Source organism: Mytilus galloprovincialis, chromosome 9 (genome assembly GCF_965363235.1).
Source record: "Mytilus galloprovincialis chromosome 9, xbMytGall1.hap1.1, whole genome shotgun sequence".
In the NCBI taxonomy this organism is placed as follows: Eukaryota; Metazoa; Mollusca; class Bivalvia; order Mytilida; family Mytilidae; genus Mytilus; species Mytilus galloprovincialis.
The window spans coordinates 35,207,422-35,234,603 of record NC_134846.1 but is presented as its reverse complement, the minus strand read 5'-3'; the positions used below and the strand labels follow the sequence as shown (position 1 = coordinate 35,234,603).

At 32.4% G+C, this 27,182-nt stretch overlaps 1 protein-coding gene across 2 annotated transcripts in view; it reads right to left on the bottom strand.

Annotated features, from left to right (window-relative positions):
• Window positions 1–14,763, bottom strand: part of LOC143044898 (glutamate receptor 4-like) — a 30,057-nt gene extending 15,294 nt beyond the window's left edge. The window contains exons 1-5 of one of the 2 annotated variants that reach the window (XM_076217124.1): window positions 14,660–14,763; window positions 4,051–4,185; window positions 2,761–3,015; window positions 1,018–1,184; window positions 79–267 (exon numbers count right to left, since the gene is read on the bottom strand). In XM_076217124.1, the coding sequence (XP_076073239.1) occupies window positions 79–267; window positions 1,018–1,184; window positions 2,761–3,015; window positions 4,051–4,185; window positions 14,660–14,723 (810 nt within the window). In that variant the 5' untranslated portion in view covers window positions 14,724–14,763. The remainder of the gene's footprint in view (window positions 1–78; window positions 268–1,017; window positions 1,185–2,760; window positions 3,016–4,050; window positions 4,186–14,659) is intronic. The other variant, XM_076217125.1, reaches the window with a different exon arrangement.
• Between the last annotated feature and the right edge of the window lie 12,419 nt (window positions 14,764–27,182).

Sequence of the window (27,182 nt, the reverse complement as noted above, 5' to 3'; positions counted from 1 at the left end):
CAGCAAAGCTTCAAATACAATACAGTTATCTCTTAAGTATATGATAAAGCTAGATATGTATGTGTTAATATTATATACCGAATGTGGACTGTTCTGTGGCCATACATTATTACATGTTCCATTATCACCAATCATATCAGGATAATACATTCTAAGATATGAAATCCTTCCGCTAGAAATATTAGCATTGGAGTATGTGGGTAGTTTCAATCCTTCCGCGAATATAATCCATGTGTATTCTGTGGTAAGCATATTTAATCTGTTTGCCTTTTGAAAATATAAACAAATGATATAATATGAAGGCAATATTGCAATGATAAAGCGAATGTGAATTAACATACAAGTTTAAATTAGGACGTGTATACGCCAATCCGAAAAACTCTGTCAGTAGTATTCCTTTTTATCATACTATATAGTTTGTTATTATGATAGGCCACCGTTAGGTTGAATTTGTCTGATTTGTTCAAACTGTTGGTATAAACACAAAATATTTGTTTCATCGCATCTTTATTTTTTGCATTCGCTGTTTTCGACATTTTCTTTTTCATTTTCATAACATTGAATGTCAACCCGGCATAAATTTGAAACAATTAAGAGTGATCTAAACTACTGTTCATACAACTAGGCTTAATGTTTCGAAGCTTGAAAAATAAACACTTTAGCTTTTGTGAAATTTTGCGTTTGAAGCTTTCGAAAAAATAGTTAGCAAAGGTATCATGCTTATAATTTGATACGCCGGACGCGTGTTTCGTCTGCATAAGACCCATTTGTGGTGCTCAGATGAAAATAGTTAGAAAGCCAAAAACGCCTGTTGAAAACAGTAAATTGATAAAAATGACCATATAATGTATATTCATGTCAACACCAAAGTGCTGACTACTTGGCTGCGGATACCCGCGGGGACTAAACGTCAACCAGCAGTGGCATCGACCACACATATTTAAATTCGGTCACAGTTGTCTTTTATAATGTATGCTTGCCAATTTCTAAATATATTCATCCCATCTTTTAACTTACCTCGGCCAAAACTTCGTTAACTGCGTTTAAACTTGCAAAAATCACAAAGTGTTTTAGACTGTATTTTCTGGCAAGATGTAGTCGGATTCCATGTTTAATATTAATAATTCTAGATGATACTGGTATAGTGGAAAAACGGGCAACTAGATTTTGTAGGCAGAACGAACCTTAAAAACAACAAAGATAAGGGACTTATCAGAGGCACATTATTGGCCAGTAATATTAAGATCATATTGTATACTGTATTTCTTTTTTTTGCATATTGATGGTATATCTTTCCTAAATAAAAAAAGGATAAACTGACAACAAGCTTTTGTTGTCGGTAAATTGAAATACAATAGATTATATCTAGAATTAAGTACTATAATTTTTATATGCCAAGTTTCTGGGATATGAGAACTAAAAAAATAGACACAGATGAGTGCAAATGTTGTCACTTTAATTTTTGGAGCTAGATCAAAATAAGGTTGACAACTTGGTTTGTATTCGTTCCTTGATATTTGTCTTAAAACGCTAGTGCCACTGTTGCAAAGCTATGCCCCTTTTTACAATTTTCTTCAAGGGAAATCATCTACTCTAATGGAAAAGACTTTTCATCGGATGTTTTTTTTTTTCCTTGAAAGAAAAAGATTTCTCTTCGGGAATTTGCTGCATCAAATTTTAATTTGGACAGATATTTTTTCCTGTGAGGAAAGTTTGTCCACTACAACTTAATTTCCCTTAAGGAAATATTTGACAAGCAGTTTTCATTTAAGAAAAGTTCAAGACAGCTTATTACCACGAGAGAGAATATTGTTCTCTAAATTTTCTCAATAGAAATTTATGTTATCAATTTACCTATTTTTCCTCAATGTAAATTTGGTAACAATACACGCAGTATGAATATAATGTCCCTTTATATTGATTCGAGCGTATGTCTTAATGTATAAAAATGTGAATAATACTTAATATTGCGACATATTTTTTTTAATTAATCAAACTATTAGTCAATATAACATAAACATTAATGAAAATTTTAAATCATTTGTTTTTAGTTCGAAATTTGTAAAATTTATCTTCAAAGGCATAAAATATTATTCAGTAGTTATATTTGATTTGTTATTTTCTTTGAATCTAATGACCCATGTTTTATATCAACAAACACGACAAGCAAATGCTCATAATGCTTAAGTCTGCAGTGCAACGAGCTATAAATCTTAATGTCTAGAACATATCATAGCTTTTTACATTAGAAATAATCACAATTTAAAATAAACTTGTTTTCTGCAGACGTAATACCCCATTGATTTTCACTTTTCAAAACATTTTGCACAATTAATCTTTGTTACAAATAAAGAAATACTTGGCATGGGTAAATTTTATCCTGTCCAGTACTATAGACAAAATTTCACATAATAGTTCATTGCATACAAGAAAATAACCATGAAAGGAAGGTTAACAATAAAATTTTCACCTCTTTTCTATCTGTGTACAAGCTTTAGTAACCATGTAACCTCAAAAAAATATTCTATGTAAACCCCCAAAAAGAAAATAATTATGCTTTGAAATATCCAAGATAAATGTTTATGAACAAGATATATGTTTATGACCAAGACATGTTTTACTACAATGAAATTTCAAACAAATTACATACTGTCAAACTTAAGGGAATATTTTGTTCGACCTATTTTCGTATGCAACCGGATATGACGTTCTATGATTTGGTGGTATTACACCTGCAGATCATGAAATAACTGTACATACTAAGTGTATGGTCGTGAAGTATGACTACCTCCAGGCAATTTTGCGTCAATATGGTGTCTGCTATGGCCTCGTTTGTTATATCACATGGCGGGAAAAACTTGTATGTATAAGTTGACTTGTCAGCTTTGCAAGTGCTTTTAGCAAATATCAGGTGAGGGATATGGCGGCTTTTTGACTGCCATTCAATAAGTGACGATGTAGGAACATCTACCAACGTTAGAAATCCACTGTATCCCTCTCCAAGGAGGTCACATACTGCAATTGATTGGCTTATATTGAAAACAAATATAAATGATAAATACAAATAAAGAATTTATATTTTTCGTATTTTAGTTCATGTTGTTTCTTATTTATTATTTATAACTGTTGATGTAAATGTCCTTTGGTTTGTTGAGTCTTTGTTTACTCCTTGGTTTTGATTGTTATTGTCTTTAGAATTTGGCATAAAAAAGGTATCACTGGACAAACTGTACACACAAAAACTGATTTTACCCAAACGTGTGTTAATGCATTTGTTTCATTCGTTAATTGGATAATAATCTTTTGGGGGGTATTTTGTATCATTTAATCCAACTGGTGTAGAAATTTTATTTTTATCTTTCAGTGTTTTATCCTAGCATCACTGACGAGTCTTTCTAAGACAAAACGCACTTACAAAATGTTAAGCTACTATCTATGATGAGTTAATTTACCATTTTAAAAGATAACTTTCTTCCCAGCGGTATGTTACTTATAATTTACGGCAGAACGACGGATTTTGTGTTTGTTTGTATCACATGTTTATAAATTTTGAAAAGTTTCGAATAGAAATTTTGTTGGTTATATTCAAAACATGTTATATACACCTATTTCAAATAGAAAGAGTTCCACTGAATTATTATTCATACCGCAAAATTATTTTTAAATTAAACAAATACATCTACGATGTTGCTAAAGTGAAACGCAGTTTCAATGCTGAATTTTATTTTCACAATTTGATTATTAGATCGATATAGGGCCAAAACTAAAAATGTGGTTTATTTATATTGGCACAAAGGCTAAGTTTCCGTTTTCGTTGTTACATGAAAAAAGAATCAACGCCATTTAGATAATTCTGGTTTTATAAGCTTAGCTCAACATAGCTATTGTATAGTCCTCTAAATAAGTTAGCTGTTCATAAATTAATGTGCATTCCTCCATTTGAAAACAACCTTCCTGAAAATAAAGAATATTTCCTATATTTTTTTTAAATTAAAAAGATTAATGAGGGACCACAAACACAGAATATATTGTTTTACATTACTTTTGTACCTTTAGTTGTAGTTTCGATTCCATTTCTTGTTGAAGAGATGTGGACAGTAAAATTAACTTCTACAGATCCATCGATAATAATATCATCCGTTACATTATAAGGGCCTTTCCACACATCGTCTTGTATCAAAACACCTAAAAAGTAAAATTACAACAATACCGGACTTAATTAAAAAAAAAGTCCGTAATCAAAGCTGAAGTGTCTTCTTTTTATTTTGTCTTTTGTTTCAAATGGGTTTAAAATCTTTGATTGAGATGTAGATGCACTTTTACTGAAACCGCGAAATCACTGAAACTGTTACGAAACTTGCATTGGAGTATGTTGTCTGTTGGTGGTTTGGAAATCACCATGCAGTAAGTAATAGACACGCCTCTTGAGACATTAAACAAGATGTTCCATAATGGATTAATATAGAATAACTTTTTACATTTTTAAAAGGTATATACCGATGGGTAATACTTGATTAAATAGTTGGAGTTTTAAAATTATTGAGATTTTTTAAAATTTATAAAAAAATAACAATACTGTGATTTTGAGTTAATGTATTGCACAAACATAGCATTAAACAAATTAAAGAAGTTATCTTTAAATAACATTCAGGCAGATTAATGTGAAAAAGTTGCTGCTAACATGGCTAATACAAATGGAAGTAAATTGAGGATTCAAGAATTTTATAGAAATTATTTTATTATTTATAAGCAGAATATTCAGTCATTTAAAACCGAAAAGTGCTTTTGCACGATTTCAGTCTGGAGTATATGAAGTTTGGTTATGCAATCACAGCATCGCAACGAGATCACATTGGACCCTGGACACGGTGGAATTAATAAAATGTTAAAAGCCGTCAACTAAAAGTATTTAAATAGGACGAGAGGTGCTTCAAATTTGTTCAGGGAAATATACGAAAAATGTCAACTTAAAAATATTATACATAACTAAGATCATCTGACTAATTTAGTTATATCGCGAGCACGTACATCAAAGCAAGCAACATAATTCGCCTATCATCTATTGGATAGATTTTTATTTTCAGTTCTCATCATATCCTTCAATCGAATACAGGACGTAAATTTAATGTACTAGTATATCATCAAAGAACTGAAATACATGTGGGCAGTTTGAAAAGTTGTCCATTACAAACATCGACCTCCCCAATAACAATGAAGTGTTTAAAATTGAAATGCAGATATGCTGGTTATCTGGATGAGATAATCTAATTGTAAAAATTGAAATATATTGTGAAGGCCAAAATATATAAAGTTTTCCCGACCTTACCTCCGTTGCCGACGCCAAACCTAAAAATTTAATTGACGATATATATGAACGAAATCCAGGTATTTCTGGCTTTCCGTCTCCGATAATTGTTTTAGAACACTTGATTTACAAAGCGTTAGATAATTACGACTAATACACATAAGATAATCGTATCAAGAACCTAAAATTTAAATAAACAAACATAGTTTTCGACAGCCGTACAGTGTATAAGTTTTCAAATATTCGAATTGTGATCACAATGACGCAAAAACCTTAATGACATCGTATAATCAAAATATGATGAAAGAGGGACGAAAGATACCAAAGGGACAGTCAAACTCATAAATCTAAAACAAACTGACAACGCCATGGCTAAAAATGAAAAATACAAACGAACAACAGCAAACATGACACAACATAGAAAACTAAAGAATAAACAACACGAACCCCACCAAAAAACTAGGGGTGATCTCAGGTGCTCCGGAAGGGTAAGCAGATCCTGCTCCACATGTGGCACCCGTCGTGTTGCTTATGTGATAACAAATCCGGTAAAAGGTGTAATTCGGTAGGTCACATTCATGTACGGGAAGGGGATTGTAGTTACGACGTAAGAAACATATCCGATATCATTTGTGAAACGGTTATTCCATAACGGTAAACCAACTCGTGAAGGCGTCCGTAAAATTTACGAAGGGATGATTTCAACTTCACCATTTGGAACTCTTGGTTTAATAGCTTCCTTGTGAGCAGCAACCCTCTATCAAGAAAATCATGATAGGAAATGCAAGCACGGGAATATCGTATCAATTGGGAGATGTATACCCCGTATGCAGTTGTTGCTGGAATGTTGCTACTTAGAACTTGGAAGTTCACAATTGGAAAGCTGAAATCATCTCTTTTGTCGTAAAGTTTTGTTTTCAACCGACCCTCATTGTCAATTTCTAGATGTAAGTCAAGATATGAGGCCGACTTAACTGTATCTGTAGTATCCTTTATCTCTAGCTCGATGGGATAGATGCGTTCCACATAGTCACCAAATTTTAAATTACTTAGTGAAAGAACATCATCTACTAGTATATAGCGGAAAGTAGAGTTGAAGGATATTGCTAACTTCTTATCTTTCTTCCTAAGAAGTTCCTGCATGAAGTTAGCCTCATAATAATAAAGAAACAAGTCGGCAAGTAGAGGGGCACAGTTTGTTCCCATTGGAATGCCGGCAGTCTGTTGAAAAACACGCCTCCTAACGTAACAAATATGTTGTCAATCAAGAAATCAAGCATCTTGATAATATCAGTTTCAGAGAATTTTTTGCTTGAATCAGAGTGATCCTTTACGAAGTAGGATTTATCCCTCCCTAAGATAAGATACTTGTATCTACGTTGGCCATTCTTTTAAATGAAGCAAAGCAATACCAACTCTTTCAATTTGTCTCTTAGTTTGGAATGTGGAATACTAGTGTAAAGGGTAGAAAAGTCAAATGTTGTAATACTGTTACAAGATGAAAGAGAGTTAGATTGTATGTACTCTAAAAGATCTTTGGAATTTTTAAGTATCCACATCTGATTCACGCCCCCTCTAGAATAGGTAGTTTCACAATAACTTTGAAGCCCGTCTTTGATTGTTGATAAAATAGATGTTAATAATTTAGAAAGAGGTTTCGTGGAGCACTTGGAAGACCCAGCCATATACCGTTGTTTGTAAGGACACTTATGTAGTTTAGGTATCCAATACAGTGATGGAAGATCCAGTTCTTCATCTTTGGTTGAAATTCCAAAGGAACACAGAACAGACCTATGGTTATCAAGGATTTCCTCTTTGGTAAGTGTCGTGAGGGTATATGTTGAGTTTCCAAGTGAATTGTCGATACCTAATTCGTTTTTCAAGCAGTTAATGTAATGAGTTTTACAAACAAAAACGATGTTGTTTGGGGCTTTATCTGCGGGGACAACAACATATTTGTCATGGAGGTAGGATAGGTGTTTTGCAACATTTGGGTCTTTAAAGATTGACGTAGCATGGGCATTAATAGACCCATTCAGTTTCTTAATTCTGATTTGTATCAACGACCTCACTGCCTTAATCCATTCGGAAAGAGTGTCTACGTCTTCCTTCTCGCGCTTAGCCCATTGGCTGGCATAATCCTCAACTGAATCCATCAAAATTTTAAAGTTGTATTTCCAATTGATGGATTTAGGCTCACGATATTTCGGACCTTTCGATAACACATTTCGTAGAGAAGTGTTATTAACAATGTTGAGGTCACCGGTAATAACGTGGCCAGCAGGATTATATGTGAATTGTGAACTAGCACAAGTGCAATCAGGAGGTTCAGACTTGAAGTCGTCAAAACGTGTTTGTAATTGAAAATTTTAGTTGCAATAGGTTTGGTATAGGTATAAGAAATGATTGGTACAGACTGGTCTTTGAAATAAGGAGGTACAATGTATTTTCGATTGAACTAATTTATGATGAAGGATATTGCCTAAGTTGACGCCATCGATACCTTTGTTGGCAAAGGAAAGATTAAGGAAAGATCTTTTCTCTTTTTCATCTTTGCCAATGCAGACTGGCTTGAAAAGTCTGTGACTTGCAATATCAAAATTTTAGCTGTAAATTTGTATTGGTTTGAATTAGGGTTTGTAACAGTGAATTCCAAACATAAATTGAACAGAGAATGAAGTTTTGAAAGGGGTATGAATAAAGTTTCGTGCGAATGTGATGAATACCTAACGGCTTTTGTATAAATGGCAGCAAGTCATTATTAGATACATCATGCAGAGAAGGTGGTGTATAATGACGATGACCATGACTGCGTCTACGTCGGGGAGTCGAGTTGAAAATATTCATCACATTCACCGAGTTACACGAAGGACTAGATAGAATACCTGTACCATCAATTTTGTCAATGCAACCATAAGGTGTCGGAGTTCCTAATTTCTAATCCAGTAGTCCTCTTTTTGTCTACGGAGAGTTGTTAAAAGATTAGGATTGTTATATCTTTTCGATAATGCGAACTGTCATAGAAACGATGGAATGATCGGGCTGATTGAAATGCTGGTATAGAATGTCGTTAGCATTGAGGTTAATGTCTGATCAATGACCGCACATACGTTTGTTTAGCCTTCCTTTCGTTTCACCGAAAAATAAAAATTGTTTTGAAGGTGTGAATTAGGACGTACATATTTTTTTTTTTTTTTTTTTTGGCTCAACCTGGTTGTTTAAAATGGTAAAGAAGAGAACGGTTAACAACTTGGAATTAAAGGCTGAATATCATGAGGTCTTGACACCAGAAATCATTTGGAGCTGTAACTTTATTGCCGTTTTATCCTTAACTTTAACAATGAAATATCCTTTAAAAAAGCTGTCATTAAAATTTCATTGTGGGTTGGTCAGGGTTTCACAAAATGTGGTGGTAGCGCTAGTAGTAAGACAAGGTGCAACACTACGTAATCTTTGTACACAATCAGGACAAATGTTCAATAGTTAATGCTGTCTTATAAAATAGAAAATAATTGTTAACTTCGGTAATTGTAATAACTATAAAAAGGTAACTTTTAAAAACTGAATGTTGTTTAATAATAGAAGAAACTGGTCTGTTTTATAATTCAAGTTTTCATTGTTGTGGGCATTTTATTCTTTTATGCATAGATACAAGAAAATAGTCAAATTATAAAATGCCTGAATTGGACTGAAGAATTAGCATAATGGTATAATAAGGTATCTTAAATATTGAAAATAAACTCATCATAGATACCAGGATTAAAATTTTATATTTAAAACAATACATTTAATATTTTCTTGGGTGCGAAGCGCTTTTCTGGATTTACCTTCATCAGGAACGCTCAAAGCCAACATTTGAAATCCGAGGATGTATACGTACCGAATTCCTTGAAGAGCTATATGTCAAAAATACCTAAAATAAATAGCCATACTCGTCTAAAGCCAACTTTGCCTGAGGGAGTTAAAACCTTAGTTTCATAATAATTTTAAAATTTATAAACGGACAATTTTAGTAAAGTTTAATAAATCATTTCAGTACCGATGTACTGACTACTGAGCTGATGATACCCTCGGGGACTGATAGTCCACCAGCAGAGGTATCGACCCAGTGATGTAAAATATTGAAAACAACACGTTTAATAATTTCTTGCGTCCGAACCGCTATTCTGGATTTACCTTCATCAGGAACGCTCAAAGCCAAACATTTGAAATCCGAAGATGTATAAGTACCGAAACCGTTGAAGAACTATATGTCAAAATACCTAAAATAAATAGCCAAATTCGTCTAAAGCCAACTTTGCCTGAGGGAGTTAGTTAGGTCAGTAAGGCTAAGGACAAAAAAACGATGACAGGCACAAAGCTACAAATTATAAAAGCACGACTATCAACGCAAACATGTTGATACATTTAACTTTTGATTGTAAATTTGATTTAGATCAATTACTTTAATAATATAAAAATGTTGTAATCCAATTTGATGTTTCCTGTGAAAGAGTTTTAATGGTTTGTTTACACAATCATTTTACAAAACATATTTAATCAATTATTTTTCATTCTCAACAATATTCATCGGCATCCAAATAAGTTGTTTTCTTTAAAATAAAAATGAAATCAATTGTGAACCTAGATCACCTCATTTTTGAAAGATCAATTTGCTATACAGTTAAATGATAAAACTTTTCAATGATTTTAGACTTGTTGATACATAATTGCATCGATCCTTGTTAATGTACACTGGTGCAGTGGAAGGTGCATATTATGGTTATTGCACTGAGATAATCGATGTCAGACGGGTGATATTAGTTAAAATTTGTTATAAGAACGTAAAGTAAATAATAATAATTTTAATGAAATCTACATGCAATTACTAAATTGAGGAAATTTCACAGTGAAAACTTAACGAATATTGGTGCAGTGTTTATAGGGTTGATATAATAGCAAATGTCCTAGTGTTTTGCTTGAGACTTCAATCGTACTGAAATTAGTTGACATCGGATTTCGTTTTCCTTAATGTGTATGAACTCTTCTGTAGTAAGCCTAGCTATTGCATCTTCAATATTTTGATCTAAAATTTCGTTTATTCAAAGTATCCTCTAATTGAGCAAACCCGAAAGGTTTTGAATAGAAAATGGTCACTATATGTCTTCTTCCAAACGCCGGCAAATCACTTTCTAAAGTTGGGCGTCTGTTTGGTTGTGTGGGATGTACAAGTACTCATCTACGTCCGGTCAAAATATGGACGTTAGATCAAAGTCATCGTGTAGACAGTGCCATACTCACACTCTCAGCACGTACTTTTATCTCAACCGTTAGAGGGGTCCGAAATGGACTGTTGCCATACAAATTATTTGTCCCTGTCTTATTTATTCTCATTCTCCAGTGATTGTTAAAATCTCCTACCTTCATCACGGCCTTCATGCTATTACAAGACCTATCTATTGTATTCTTTGTTAATCTGTTCTCGTCATGAACATGCATGAAATATTTTTCAACGAATGTAAAGCCACCAACAATCATTCAATCTTAGTATTTAGTATACAATGTCTGCTTTAAATATCTTCATGGTTTTTTTCTCCTATTTGTATGTGGAGTACGGCTTGAATTGGACGGCATTGTCTGCTGAAGCTTGTGGTAAGCGGATAACAACTGAGGAGTTCAGAAACAGACGATATGTTCCAAAATGATGTGAAACGGGAAGTGAAATACAATGTATGAGATAAATGTCTCGAGTTGTTTTGTATAAATTGTAAATTTTTACTATTTGTATTTGTTATCTCTGTATCGATGTAATGCATTGGCTTTATGGGAATACAGATGTCAGTATCCATAATATCAAATATTCAAAATTGCGGTAACATGAACTAAATATATAATAATAGGTTTAAAAAGATCATACAGTTGTCAATCTCTTCTACATTATACATATCTGCGTTTTTGCTTTTTCTTATGTGTGTTTTTTTTTTTTATATTTTCTATTTTGTTATTATTAATCATTTAGAATTAATAATATTCATTGTTATCAATTATATGTAATTATACTGCCCTCGTAAGGCGTCCTTCATTGACAATAAAAATATAGTATTCGTATCGTATTGTATTGTATTGTATTGTATCATATGCCGTCTTGTTGAAGATTATATGATTAACGACAGCATTGAGAAATGTTATTTGAACATTATTTTTTGCACAATATTTTGATTTTTGAAATTGGAAATTCAACTTGATTTGATAATTTTCAGCCGCCAATTTGAATAAATGGAATAATTTATGTAATGGAATATTTCATTGTAGAAGTAAACATAATGCTATACCAATATAATATAAACTAACATGTTTAAACCCCGCCACATTATTTATGTATGTGCCTGTCCTATGACAGATGCCTGTTATTCAGTGGTTGTCGTTTGTTTATGTATTACATATTTGTTTTTTGTTCATTTTTTTATATAAATAAGGCCGTTAGTTTTCTCGTTTGAATTGTTTTACATTGTCATATCGGGGCCTTTTATAGCTGACTATGCGGTATGGGCTTTGCTCATTTTTGAAGGCCGTCCGGTGACCTATAGTTGTTAATTTCTGTGTCATTTTTGGTCTCTTGTGGACAGTTGTCTCATTGGCAATCATACCACATCTTCTTTTTTATATATAGTATATTGACCATCATAAAATAAACAGGGAGCAACATAATAAAAAGTAAAATAACAAAAATACCAAACTCCAGGGAAAATTCAAAACTGAAAGTCTCTTCTCAAAAGTCAAAATCAAAAGCTTTAACACATCAAACGAATGGAAACTACTGTCATATTCCTGACTCGGTACAACAAATAGTGGATTTAACTTATTAAATGGTAATCTAAACCTTTTACTTGTATGACAGTTGAAAATCATTCCATTATATTAACAATAATGTACGAGAAAAAGTATCATGCATAATAGGTAAAAACGTAAAAAAAATTGGGGAACAGCAGTTAACAGTGTGTTGTAACCTTAATCGCTAAAAAATCAAACAACTATGTCAACAAATAAATAAAATAGTATATAGACAATCTATAGATAAAGAACGAATATTTGAGAAAGCAGCTGCAAATATTGAATGAGTTGGGAAATGTATACCTAATATACAGTTGAAGTTTGTGTAATACGACTCGTTTGTCACAGATTCTGGTACTGAGATGACCGTTTATGTCAAATTCGAAGTACAGGATTAGAAATTGGCCGTGTTTTATGGGGGGGGGGGGGGGGGGGTATTTCTAGTTTTGGAGGATATATGAATGGAACCCAACTGAAAAGTTGTGATTGTTAATGTTGAAAACAACATCATTAAATCTGAATGTGGAATTAAATTATTGTATACGTTGTTTGAAGGAACTCCAACTCATATAAAAAAAAATCAGAACAGGGGGCATAGTCCGTTCCCACAGGAAAACCCACAATTTGTTATAAAAAAGTCTACCTAATAGTATGTTGTCTTTAAGAAACTCCAGCATACTGACCACTTGCGCCTCTGTGTAGCATGTTCTCCTTTTTTGAACACTATTAACATAATATACTGTATGGTATCCCAAAAGCAATAAATGTATAGTGTATTAGTCATTGTTATTGTATAAGGGTCAACCAACAACAAATTAAAGGTACAAACATGAATACAACAGCAAATAGTCATTCACCTAAAAAGCTAGCTATATAACCAGATGTTATACACCATTTTCTAAATGCCTGTACTAGGTCAAAAATGTGACAGTTGTTATCCATTCGTTTGGTTTATTTGAGCTTTTGATTTTGCCATTTGATAAGGGATTTAATATTCCCCTGAGTTCGGTATTTTTGTGAATTTACTTTTAGATACACAATTTAGAATTAAAATTTGATACAATAAAGTTAAAGCAAGCATTGACTGTTTCCATAAGTTACTAAATAGTCACTCATTCAACAATCATTTCTCTGATAGAAGTTATAACAATGTGTTGCCGAAATCAATGAAATGCCGTAATTATCACACCCACTTTCATAAAATGTATACATTTGATAATGTAAGAATTATATTAATCGATGTGGTTTTTTTCCCAATAATTCTGTATTTTAAAACATATGTATACTGTAATCGACCGATTCAGGTTGATAAGAAACAAATGTAATTCTTTACAATCTAATAATTCACAATTAATTGTGTAAAGAAAGGCAAAGGATACAAAAAAGAAATTCAAAGTTATAAGTCAAAAACAAACTGACAACGCCATGGCAAATAATTTAATTTTGGATGTAACGCATCTTCTGATTGGCTGACGTTATTTTGTTATGAGCCCATAGACATAATTTAGTCATGTGACCGTGACGTCATCAACTTTTTTTCATGGGTTTTCTACGGTTTAAAATGGAATTTAGAATTAAATTATAAGAAATGACTGTAATATTTTTTCTGTCTATTCGAAATAACATAAAAAATGTGGTGCACACTGTTAAATAACCCGCTACGCGCGTTATTCAGTGTGCACCAAATTTTTTATGTTATTTCTTCATAGACAGAAAAAATATTACAGTCATTCCTTAAATAACAAAACGACGAAAAGAGAAACAACAATACACAAAACACAACATAGAAAACATAAGACTTATCAACTGGGGTTGATCTTAGGTTCTCCGGGAGGGGATATGCGAATAAGTATCTACCGGTGTGGTTTATCTAGTGAGGTTAAAAATCAACTTAATATCCAATTGAAATAATACGTCAACTACAACAAATGTATATACACTGATCATATTAAGTGCATTTACAAGAGGTGGTTGAAACTTAAAATTTTATAGCGCCAAAATAAACAACAATTATCGTTGGCTCGTCTGAACGCTCGCCACATTTATTCGTACCTCATCATAAAATCCATGACCTATCTCTTTTGCAGGGCAGACATATACTATTTTAGCTTTGGATTTCAAATATTTTGGCCACGAGCATCACTGAAGAGACATGTATTGTCGAAATGCGCATCTGGTGCAAGAAAATTGGTACCGTTAATTTTATTACTTTGTGTTCCTATTTCATTATTTTAACTGGTTTTTTTTATATTTCTGTCAGTACACTTACCCTTAAAATAAACCATAGCATCTTATATACGTAGTGATTATTGTAAAGGTAAATGCTCTTTTTATAGTTTTTTTTTTTTTTTTCTTTTTTTCGTACCTTATTTGGCGGAATCAATCCGCTTTTGTTATATTTTAAAACGTACAATAAGGACTAAAGCCAAACGTAGTAAGACAAGCTCTCAAAAACTCTTATTGACTCCATGAATTCAGCAGACACAACAAAATACTTATATAAGAATCTATGTAACGAAATAATTATTTGAAGAATGTGCTTACCTATTTTATATTGTCCAGCTAGTACCAATTCCAGAACAGCAACTGTAAACACAATTAACTCCATTTTTTTTTACTTCTACAAAACAGTTAATTGGAAAAGATTAAAAACGAACCATCATTACAAATCAATACATTTGTTTGCATAGTGTAAATTAATGTTTGAAAAAAGATCCGGCAGTTCATTGTCTTCAAGACAAAAGCCACGGCTTATTAGTTTACCTTTGTGCTCTGTAACTTGACATCAAAAACTGCATGCTGGGAGAACGTGGCACGCTAAAGCGTAATGAGGGAGTTTTATTTCCGCAGACAGCCAAGTGAAACACAATAAGAGAATATTAAAAATGAAAGAACTAACTATTAGTATCGATACTCAGATTGGTTCATGGAAATTAAAATGCTGATTAAAATACAAATGAATTATCATAGAATGTTCAAATTAGTAATATTACTTACCTAACGTAAATACAACACATATTTATTATGATTCGGTAGGTTTTACTGTGAAAGTGACATTGGTGAAATGTATTGTATTCTCCAGGGGTCTACTTCTAACATCCTTCATCAATCTGATATTATCAACAATTACTTAGGTCCTTTCGCATCTTATAAATAATTAATTGTTGTAGAGTTAATGACATCTCTTAGTGATTTCTAATTTAAATCAGAAATTCCAAAGGGAAACGAGTGGTTATATATCATGTTTATATGTTTTGTCATGAATATTGTCAACGCAAAAAAAATCTCTTCAAAGAAAATACTAGGCTGGTATATTATTGATGAGCAGTCGCCCTGTTCTTCTGATCTTTTTTTAAACCAACCAACCAATATTAATAGATAGATATCTGAAAACAAACTAACCCTCTATACACAATGAAACTAGGAAAATGCATTATAGATTAAATATTCATATTATATAAGCAGCTTCCGATAGATAGCAACCTTATGCAAGTTAACCTATATATACTTGAACTTGGTTAAAAGACTGATTTTGCTTTAATGTTCAAAACGAAATAAAAGATGAATTTTGGTGTGTCTTATATCAACTCAATTGTCAAACAGCTACAGACTTTGCATAGAGACTTTTTTAAACTCAAAATAAAATAACAGATGTATAATTCTAGTTATTCATTTTCATTGGGCCGATTTCTATCTGACGCACCTTAAATTTAGATTATATATCTACTTGCATGTCAGAAATGTACATTACTGTAGAGCTCTTGTATAAAGCTTAGGGCATCGACAAGTATCAAGCATGGTTTAAAATGCACTTTTCGTGAACTATTAATATCAGATGTACATTGACTTTTATCAACATTTATGTAATAGTTTTATCTTCCGGTCTTAAAACATGATTGTAACATATGATTCCTAAGTTTCATAATTATATCTATTTTTTACGACACTATGGTATGGCTTGATATATAAAAATAAGGGATTTCATTGTTTTAATGAAAAAAAAGGTTTACATACATTGTAATTGATGTCTGTGTTGTACACTTTTTTCTCGGCAAAATTTGATAATACCTTTATATATTTATATAATGAGCACGATCTTTTGCCTAACTTATGATCAATTAGTGTATAAAATTTGATCAAATAAGAATAAGAAATAATTCAAAGATGTATGTCGACCACTGACATCCCGTAAGAAAATTATCAAATTATACATGAAAAAGAATTAATTCGTTTTAATTAAGAACTATGATGCATGCCCTTTAAGGTATAAAATCACTCATCTATAGTCGCATTGCATTCTATGTTAAATTCTTCTATTTCAAGATACATAGCTTATTTTGTCTTATAATAACTTTAAATAAAGTGACAGACCTAATAAGTCAGTACACAACACAGGGCCGTAACTAGGGTTCTAATTCAAGGGAGGCAGGGGTTTGGGGCCGCCGACTCTCAGTAAAATGGCTAAAAATGACCCGTTTCCTTCGATTTCCTTACTCTAAGAGACATCAGTATTGCTTGAACCTGGAAACAATTTTTATGCAAAAACAAGCTGAGATTGCTGTTTGGGGTGAGCCAAGGCTCCGTCTTAAAGGCTGTAATTTGGCCTATAATTATTAACATTAAATAAATTGTGACTATGGATTTTTTTCTCAATATGGCTAAAATGTTTTTCTTCGATTTCCTTACTTAAAGAAACATCAGTAATGCTGGATCCTGGAAGCAATTTTTATGCAAACAACTATTATCTGTATTTAAAGATATTTTTATTAGAAATCAAACTGGTAAGTTAAAAAAAACATATAAAACTTTAAATACAGTCAAGTATTATATACTTAGTATAGAAAGTCCTTGCCTCAACAAATGGGGGGGGGGGGGGGGTTCAACTACTAAGGTATTGACCATAATGTTCTCGTACGATCGGGAGAAGCGGTTAAAACAGCTGATTCAGCCGGTAACGAATTCCCGATATCATAAAAGATTCACAATTCAAAGGGAACTTCCTCTGCTTAATTGGGCCCCTAAATAAATGCGAATAGTTGAGTTTTATTCAAAATTGTCGAAAGCAAAGTTTTATATGTGTTCTCGTACGAATACTGAATAACAGACGGACGGCCACACAACTCTGAAAAAAAACCAAAATACAAATACTGAAACGGTTCACTTTCGATCAAAAATCTAGAAAATGACGAATATATCACGTTTCATGATAACACTGTTAAAACTGTAAACTTGTGTTGTTTATTATATAAATTCAAGTTCTTGGTGTACATATTGTCAAAATTTCATTTTATTACTTCCAAAAAAAGTTGCCTCCCCTGCCTCATAGGTAGTTACGGCCCTGCAACATGTATAATTCAAGACCCTCATATACTTTTGTGAATATATATTTATCAACAAGGTCTTGGTATTTTCCGATGAACTGTTTTACAAAAAAGGACGAGACGTTCTTTAATATACACTGGTTCATCAAATTTCTGCTCAGAACTGATACGTTTTATAAAGTCTGCTTAACAGCTGAAAGCTTAGACTTAAATACAGAATGTCTTGGTTACAGTTATGCGTAGTAACCATTTTCTTGTATGTTCTTTCAGATCAGGCCCAATTAGTGGTTCTATACCATAAGATTCATGAATTTCGTTTGGGATATATTTAGTATAATACATATAAGTAAACTGTCGCATTACTTTAAATATATATTGAAAATATTTTTGACTGACAAACCCACTTAAACTGAGTTTATTTCTGTAATAAGAAAGAAGAGCTAATTAACAGAGCTATTCAAAAACGGTAGCACAACAACATGCTCATAGAAAAATAATAAACTGAACATATCAACATAGAAACCAAGTTAAACATCGTTAATGCCGTCATCCGTTTTTCGAAAGTTTTTTTCGTATAATAACTTAAAAATCTTTATTTAAAAATGTGTGTTTCTGTTGTTTCATTGTTTTCCTCTAATAGTTGATGTGTTTCACTCGGTATTAGTTTGAAACCCGGATGTGTTGTCTGTCAGTCGATTTACGACTTTCGAACAGCGGTATACTACTTTTGCCTTTACCTATATGAATATGAAACAGAATTTTCAAATTAACTTTGATCTCTGACTGTATGAAAGGACGTGGCATCATTATCATCATCTATACATGACGGGTGTCACATGTGGAGCAGAATCTGCTTACCCTTCCGGAGCACCTGAGATCACCCCTAGTTTTTTAATGGGGTTCGTGATTTCTATGATGTGTGTACAATTGTTTGTCTGTTTGTCTTTTTCATTTTTAGCCTTGGCGTTGTCAGTTTATTTTCGATTTATGAGTTTGACTGTTCTACAGTGAGAGAGTTGTCTGTATTACTTCTGTGTATGTGTGTACTATCAAAACAATTCACCTATAACTTCTAATAGCCAAATCATTTTTGTAAACATTTTAAACGCCTTCTGATTGGATATACATTCCACAGAGGGAAAAAGCATCTAAAAGAAAGGCAGGCAAATCTTTGTTAGAATCAGGCAATTTAGACGAGTATCAAAACATGGCCCAAAAAACAGAACAATACGAACTTATCACCCTTTGTTTAATTTAGCACCAATGGTGACCTCAAAATCATAGGTTTGGTTTTTGCGTGGTTTGTAATTCTAGAAATCTCAGAAAACTTTTGGTTAAAATGGTTGCAAATTCGGAGCTACAGTAGCTCCCTTTAGTTTTTTAATTTCTTGTTCACTTCAACAAAATTATATCTTGGAATTCCAAAACAGGGAGAAACGAATGTTGTATTCGTGCTCCATTACCGTAAGAACATAAATTGATGTAAATTTGAACGTGTTTTTGTTCGGAATGTTTTCCCTAACAACTGATTCTCAGGGTAAATTGGCATTTAAACTTAAACTCACAAGTCGAAGACAAGCAGACAACGCCATTACAAATGACGGTAAATCACCAAATCACAACATAGAAAAATACAGACTAAGAAACACGAACCCTTGATTTTTCCTCCGTCAGACTCATTATGTAATTTCAATTCAGTAATAGCATTCGAAGGGTTGACTTCAACTTGACCACCCTTCTTTTAATAGCTTCTTTGTGTGTTGAAAGCCTTTATTTAGGAAAAATATGTTCTGGAACTCATCAAAGATGCAAATAACAAGCTTGTGTTTTGGTACCTCAGACGCGCGTTTCAACTGGATCTATATGCTCCGGCTGCAAGCCCAGCTGAAGTGTTTCTGAATAAAAATGAATGGTGACAATCTGGATGTCAAAATCATTGTCTGTAAGTTTTGTTTTTACTGACCGACCTTCATTGCCAATTTATCAGATGTTCTTCATTATAAGAGGTAGACCATATTTTAGTCTTAAATGCATGATGTTTTTTTTTTTATTAGTTGTAAACTAGTTGTTGTCGTGTTGAACTTATTGCCAGTAACTGCGAGAACTCTCATTTCTACACGTAGTGTCTATTTGGTGTTGGAATATATAAGTCAAGAGCCTGTGGTTGTCGTTTGTTGCTGTATATCATCTTTGTCTTTCGTTCATTTTTTTACACAAGTAAGACTGTTTGTTTCCGTTGGTTTTCTCGTATGAATTGTTTAACATTTGTTATTTCGGGGCTTTTTATAAATTACTATGCGGTATGGGTTTTACTCATTGTGGAAGTCCGTACGGTGACCTATAGTCAAAGAGTAGGATAACCTGTAGAAAAAATATACACTCAAGATACAAAAGTCGGCAATATGAAAATAGTCTGTTGATGCAAGCAAACCGATCTATTAGAAAAATTGTATTATTTCAGAAGAGTGTCCACAGTGCCCTCGCATAGAATGATTCAAATGGATTAAAATGAAATGCACATGTAACTGTTATATACAAATATTGATATAATATATAACAACAAACCAGAGTATACTGATTTATATTCACTACAATATAATAGTTATTACGATGAGGTTGAATTCCCTGTCATTTGTTCATCATCCACGCACGAACTAGTCACAGAACAAAACAATATATCTATGAACCTGTCAGTGAACCTCATTTTCAGGTATAGAGATATTAATTTTTTTTCTGAGACAAGTGTTTGTGACCATCCACAAGAACTTGCGGTCATCCAATGTTTAGTACTCCTGTACTTTGATTAAGTACATGTAGCAGTAGTCAATTCTGAAGTCATTGACTTCTAAAGTTTCCACAAAAATAGTTCATTTACGTTTGGAAATGATTACCGAAAACTAACAGACATTTTTGTATGCAAACTTTCCATTCTAATTATGCCTTGGAACTAAGCTATCCTATGTTAAATATTGCTAATGCGACAAAAGAATGGAATTGATCAGCAAGCGTATTATGCTATTTTTTTTTTATTGGTATTTGTGTTCATTAAATACTTACAATTGGAAAAATGTGTTGCAATTAAAATACATTTCATATACCTAAGAACATTGATTTATCGGCTTATCTGATCGATGTGGTGAGGTTAATGTTTTCATTCAGATTCAAAATGTGCTTTTTGCAGATATTCAAATACACAGGCGAACTTTAAAGTGGCGGATTTTGAGACAGAAGATACCAACTCATTTTTTTTAAAGAAAAATTGACACCGCCTTGGCAAACAAACGAAAAGACGAAAACGTGCACACTTAAAACTTTACTTAAAAACTGAAGATTGAGAAACATAAAACCTCACAAAATTAAAGTGTACCGGAAAGGAATATAGTTCCTGATTTCACATGTGCTTTACAACTTACGATCGGGACCTTTTAAGAATTACCAAATACCATTTGACATGAATAAAGAGCATCTCTCGTATAAATGCGAATACTGTTCGTTGCACAAATAATCTGCAATAAGGTTCATGTTGAAATAAATATCACTTCATGCGTGTATTGTAATTCAGAAAAGAGCGGTGTGGTTTGCTTTCAGTATTATTTCTTGGCAACAACGATAATTTTTCAAAATTTTAGATGAAATTATATTTATTGTTATTCGTAGCTAACCAATTTACCTAGCTCGTTCTGGACATAAATGAAATATTCGCCTCTTGACGATTTAAGTAACCACCAAGCAATCTATTAACCTTTGTTAAGAAACTTTCAAATCGTATTAATGAACGGAGATTTTCATCCGAACTCTAAATACGTATTTTTCATTTGTAAAATGTTCAATCATTTCGTAAGGTATTATAACATTCCTAACCTTATTTGTAGTATTAGTCGTAATTCTATTTAGTACATGTGATTTTCTCCCATTTGCCAGAATAAATCTGTTAATTAACATATTACAAATGCAGCAAGATTCGTCAAATACTTTAGTTTTAAGTATAATCTGTCGCTTGATCTCCCCCCTCCCCCCCCCCCCCCATTATTATCCAATATAAAACAATGTTATATGATTGCAAGCAGTAAGAAAGATATCTGCAATTTGTCTAGTGTGTGAGTTTTATCCTTGTGTAATATCTGGTGCCGTTTATGTAGATTTTTACAACAATATGTTCATTATATCCCGATTTTTCTTCCGAAATGGGGACTAAATAGCAATGACTTTGACTGAATGTTCGTCCTCAAATATGTTTGTAACACTTTTCTTAAAAAAGCAACCGAATGGCTTCATATTTGAGAAGAGACTTGGTGAAGGTTAACGTTTGAGCACTTTCTGGAGCTGTCAAATACTTATTCTTGATTTTTTACCATAAATTTTTTTCTTAAGATGTATGAGCTGGATTTCAGAAGCCACCATTCTTGGTTTGTACCCGTTCTGAATGAGCATGAAATATTTGCCACTGGATTGAAAAAAAGCAGTCAATACGGTTTCCTGCCTGTATGAAATTATTGGGTTTTTTTTGTCATACATTTTTTTAAATGTTCTGGTATTTTTGGATTTTAATGTATATAGAATATTTTGTACAGAACCGTCAAACATGTATAAACAAAGTCGACCTTACAAGAGTGTCAAACTTTGAATTAAGGTTCAATATACAAAGGCAATACTACTACTAGGGCTTCTGTTTGGCTGAGCGGGATGTTTAAGTATGCAGCCATGTCCGATCAGAGTGGGGAAGTTAAATCCGATGTCTCGTTTAGAGATAATGCTCCGCTTTCGGCAAGTTAAGAGCCCTTACAATAACTCATTTAGGGGTCCATAGGTGGTCTGTTGCAATGCATAATTTCTGCTCCTATCCAATATACCCTCTTTTTCAAGTGGCAGTCTAATTTTCCCCAACTTCACGGACGACATCTATTACAGTACCTATCTAATGTGTTCATCTTTTAATTTGTTTTCGTCATGAAAATTCTTGAAGTATTTCTCACTGGACGTCAAGCAAACATCACAATATCAATCATCGATTGGTTTCAATCTTGAAGCGTATAGCCAACATACTTTATTCATATCGGACATCACAACAAAACATGATCGAAAGCGATTCTAGTTATCGCTCCTTGTCCATGCCAGAAAAATATTGACCTTGTAATTTTACTGAAGAAAACTAGAGGCTCTAAAGAGCCTGTGTCGCTCACCTTGGTCTATGTGAATATTAAACAAAGGAAGCAGATGATTGATTGATTGTTGGTTGCTTTACGCCGCATTAGCACGAAAAGATGGATTCATGACAAAATTGTGTTTTGGTGATGGTGATGTGTTTGTACATCTTACTTTACTGAATATTCTTGCTGCTTACAATTATCTCTATCTATAATGAACTTGGCCCAGTAGTTTCAGTGGAAAATGTTAGTAAAAATTTATAAATTTTATAAAAATTGTTAAAAATTGTCTATAAAGGACAATAACTCCTTAGGGGGTCAATTGACCATTTTGGTCATGTTGACTTATTTTTTTATCTTACTTTGCTGTACATTATGCTGTTTACAGTTTATCTCTATCTATAATAATATTCAAGATAATAACAAAAAACTGCAAAATTTCCTTAAAATTACCAATTCAGGGGCAGCAACCTAACAACGGGTTGTCTGATCCATCCGAAAATTTCAGGGCAGATATATCTTGACCTAATAAACAATTTAGCGCCAATCAGATTTGCTCTAAATGCTTTGGTTTTTAAGTTATAAGCCAAAAACTGCATTTTACCCCTATGTTCTATTTTTAGCCGTGGCGGCCATCTTAGTTAGATGGCCGGATCACCGGACACATTTTTTAAACTTAATACCCAAATGATGATTGTGGCCAAGTTTGGATTAAATTGGCACAGTAGTTTCAGAGGAGAAGATTTTTGTAAAAGATTATTAAGATTTACCAAAAATGGTTAAAAATTAACTATAAAGGGCAATAACTCCTAAAGGAGTCAACTGACCATATTGGTCGTGTTGACTTATTTGTGAATCTTACTTTGCTGAACATTATTGCTGTTTACAGTTTATCTCTATCTATAATAATATTCAAGATAATAAACAAAAACAGCAAAATTTCCTTAAAATTAACAATTCAGGGGCAGCAACCCAACAACGGGTTGTCTGATTCATCTGAAAATTTCAGGGCAGATAGATCTTGACCTGATAAACAATTTTACCCACATCCCATTTGCTCTAAATGCTTTGGTTTTTAAGTTATAAGCCAAAAACTGCATTTTACCCCTATGTTCTATTTTTAGCCATGGCAGCCATCTTGGTTAGTTGGCCGGGTCACCGGACACATTTTTTAAACTAGATACTCCAATGATGATTGTGGCCAAGTTTGGTTTAATTTGGCTCAGTAGTTTCAGAGGAGAAGATTTTTGTAAAAGTTAACGCAGGTCGACGACGGACGACGACGGACGCCGGACGCCAAGTGATGAGAAAAGCTCACTTGGCCCTTCGGGCCAGGTGAGCTAAAAAGCAATGAAGACTCAACTGATAATAAATGTATTTGTTAAATTCAGTCATAATAATGGTGTTGTTTCGTATGAACAAAGGTATTTCAAAAATGTACGTCGCGATGAACCAAAATTGTTGATAATTTATAACTGCTAATCACTGCTCTCAAGTAGCAAATACAAGTATTGTTCATGCTGTGTTTTGCATAGTAAAGCATACGAAAAAGTTTTATATCTTCAATGACGATAACTCAATACAACATCGAGAGAACCTATAAGATAGCCAAAAAATTTAGGATAACCATATCGAATTTCTGCTGACTATTTCAGCAAAAATATATGTTATTGGTAAAGATAATCAATCATGTGTCTTTGTACAAATACTTCCCTCCACATACAAGTCTCTTCCCAAAGCATTTTCATAGTTTACCTCATATATCTGGCAACAGAAGGCTATATCTTATATATATGTTCCTGAATATACCAATATAAGGATGTCTCAAAAGTATTTTCACCTTGCACCCTTTTTCGAATTCATAATAAAAACTTTCTACGAATGGAAGGAAACGTTCGAGTTAGGTCAATATACTAGTATACATCGATATATACCACCCACATGTTTTAATGACATTTTTATTTGAAAAATTACACTTTTTATGATCATTTGATAGTATCGTTCTCACATTTCTATATTAATTCTTAATACATCAATATTTATCTATAAACATAATTGATAGATCGATTGTGGTTATGAATAAATGGGAACGAGAGGTTCAACAAACAAACAGAAAACCGCAGGAAAAAATACTTGAGAAGGCTTATATATACAATCTTCAACAATAGTCAAGGGTCTGGAAGTGAATTTCTCTTTGCTTTATATTTTTGCACCCCTTTATTATCTATTCCTTATATTGCAGCATCCTTTTATTCTTTATTATTTATTGTTTATATATTTTTGTCTATTATTTATGTTTTGGTCCATTTTCTGTAATTGACCTATTATTCTCTATTCTATAAACCACATCCAAATCATCACCTACAAGTGTCAATTTACAATAAATATGCCAAGGCGTTGTTTCCTTAACTCCCAGTGACAAATATCTAATACGTTTCCTGGAAGAAAAAAGATTTGTAAAGCAATTATATCTTAAATTAGTGGGTACTATAATGTTTGTCTACTAGGAAAGACGATGGGTATATACTAGGACTGTCAGCAGAAAAGGGGTTCTTTAATAGAAGAAATTTCATATTACAACAGGTCACCATCTGACCGACGAATTATTGCAAAAAATAAAATAACAAAAATACCGAACTCTAAGAAAAATTTAAATTGGAAAGTCCCTTATAAATGGCAATATCAAACACATCAAACGAATGGAAAACAACTATCCTATTCCTGTCTTGGCAAGGGTTCTCTCATATGCAAGAGCGCGAGTATGTGGTACTCTTTCAATACGGTGTTTTGGATGAAGCATCAATTTGAAATCACATGAGTTTGGTATTTGATACATCCCGCTCAACTGTGGTCGCTATATACCCCTTTGTCGTGAAAACTTGGTTCAATTCCAATACACAGGGTGTTCGTAATTAGGGGATCAGAACGAAACAAAATTAACCACTTTTATTGATTTATAAAATCGGTCAATGGATAATTATTGTCAATGTAATGTCAATTTTTATCAAATTTAGTGGTCTTGTAAAGGTGGACAGGTGAAACGTGATAGGTTTAAACAATTATAAATGAAAATATTTTTAATACCTGTCATATAATAGGATGTAAATTAAAACATTTGAAATTGTTTGCCTTGAAAAAATGAAAGTATGTGTCATATAAGTAATAATTTTCAAATTTAATTTGTAAACTTATATTTGAAGCTTTACATTTGTGTTTTGAAATGATTGTTATTCAGTAAAGCGTTCTTGTTTCCTTGTATTTTACATTCCATATAAGAAACAAATAAATTGGAAGGCGTTTGTTTATTTTTAAAACGATGTTTGTAGTTGTGTTATCAGAGATGTAGATTACGGACGGTCCGTTGCTTAAAAAAGGGGGTATTATTTTGCAAACAAAAGAGGTTAAAAATGCAAAACAATGTATAGTATCAAACTTTATATTTTTCTATAAACTTGACTTTGGACGAAGCAAATTTCATCTCAGTAAATTTGGACAGTTTCTGTTTAATTTACTTGAACATTTTTTTGTCCGAGCGCTAGCCAGCGATAACAACAACAACTTTTATATACAAAAATGTGTGATTCCAGACATCTAAACAATGGCGTTGAGGAAAAGATTTAATCTTTTTGTAAGTATAATTTTATTACATTTTACTTAATTTACTGTTAACTTTGCTCTTTTACTATTCGCCAATTCATTTAATTTGTACAAGTAGTTGGATTTTAAATATATGAATGGTTGAGAGTATAACTTTCCCAAGAAATAGATAGGCATTTTAATGTTAGAAACGGTTATTGTCTTTTTATTGATATTATATTGTATACCATACTTGCCAAATTGTATAGATCAGTGACAATATTTGTTCGGGATCTTTACATGTAAATATAATTTTTATTTTGGTCATTTAGATATATAATAATATACGGAAATTGACCGTTACTTATTTATCAGACAAATCATATCTAAGTTTATGAAGTTGGGGTAATACGAGGGTCTTTTTGATGAAAGAAGTCTTAAAATGATACCAATTGTATAGATCAGTTATATATATTTGTTTGGGATCTTTAGGCCTACATGTAAATATAATTTTTATTCGGTCATCTTTAATATACGGAAATTGACCATTACTCAAATATCAGACAAATCATATCTAAGTTTATCAGGGTGGGGTAACAATAGGGTCTTCATGAGAAAAGATTTTTTACAGAAATGCTTTTAAATTATTAATATATTTAAAATATAATTGAATTTGGTAAAGTGGCATGTCTTGTGCTTGAATGATCAAAACGTATACAAAATCATGATGAATAAAAAATCATTATTCGTCGTGGTAAATAATTTTCATAATTTTATCATTTTTTTCTACTGCAACCATATTTAAGCTACTTATTTTTAATCAAATTGGTTACTTTTCAAATCAACGAGATTTAATAGCTAAATAATCTTTAAACGTTTGATTGAATTTCTAGTTTTATGAAAATGAATAGTTGTTGTAGTTTATATATATATATATATATAGGTCGATACGATTACAATAGCATTCAATTGAAAACAGACTCCCCATTAAGTAAAGTTAAATTGTGGATTAAGGAATAACAATTA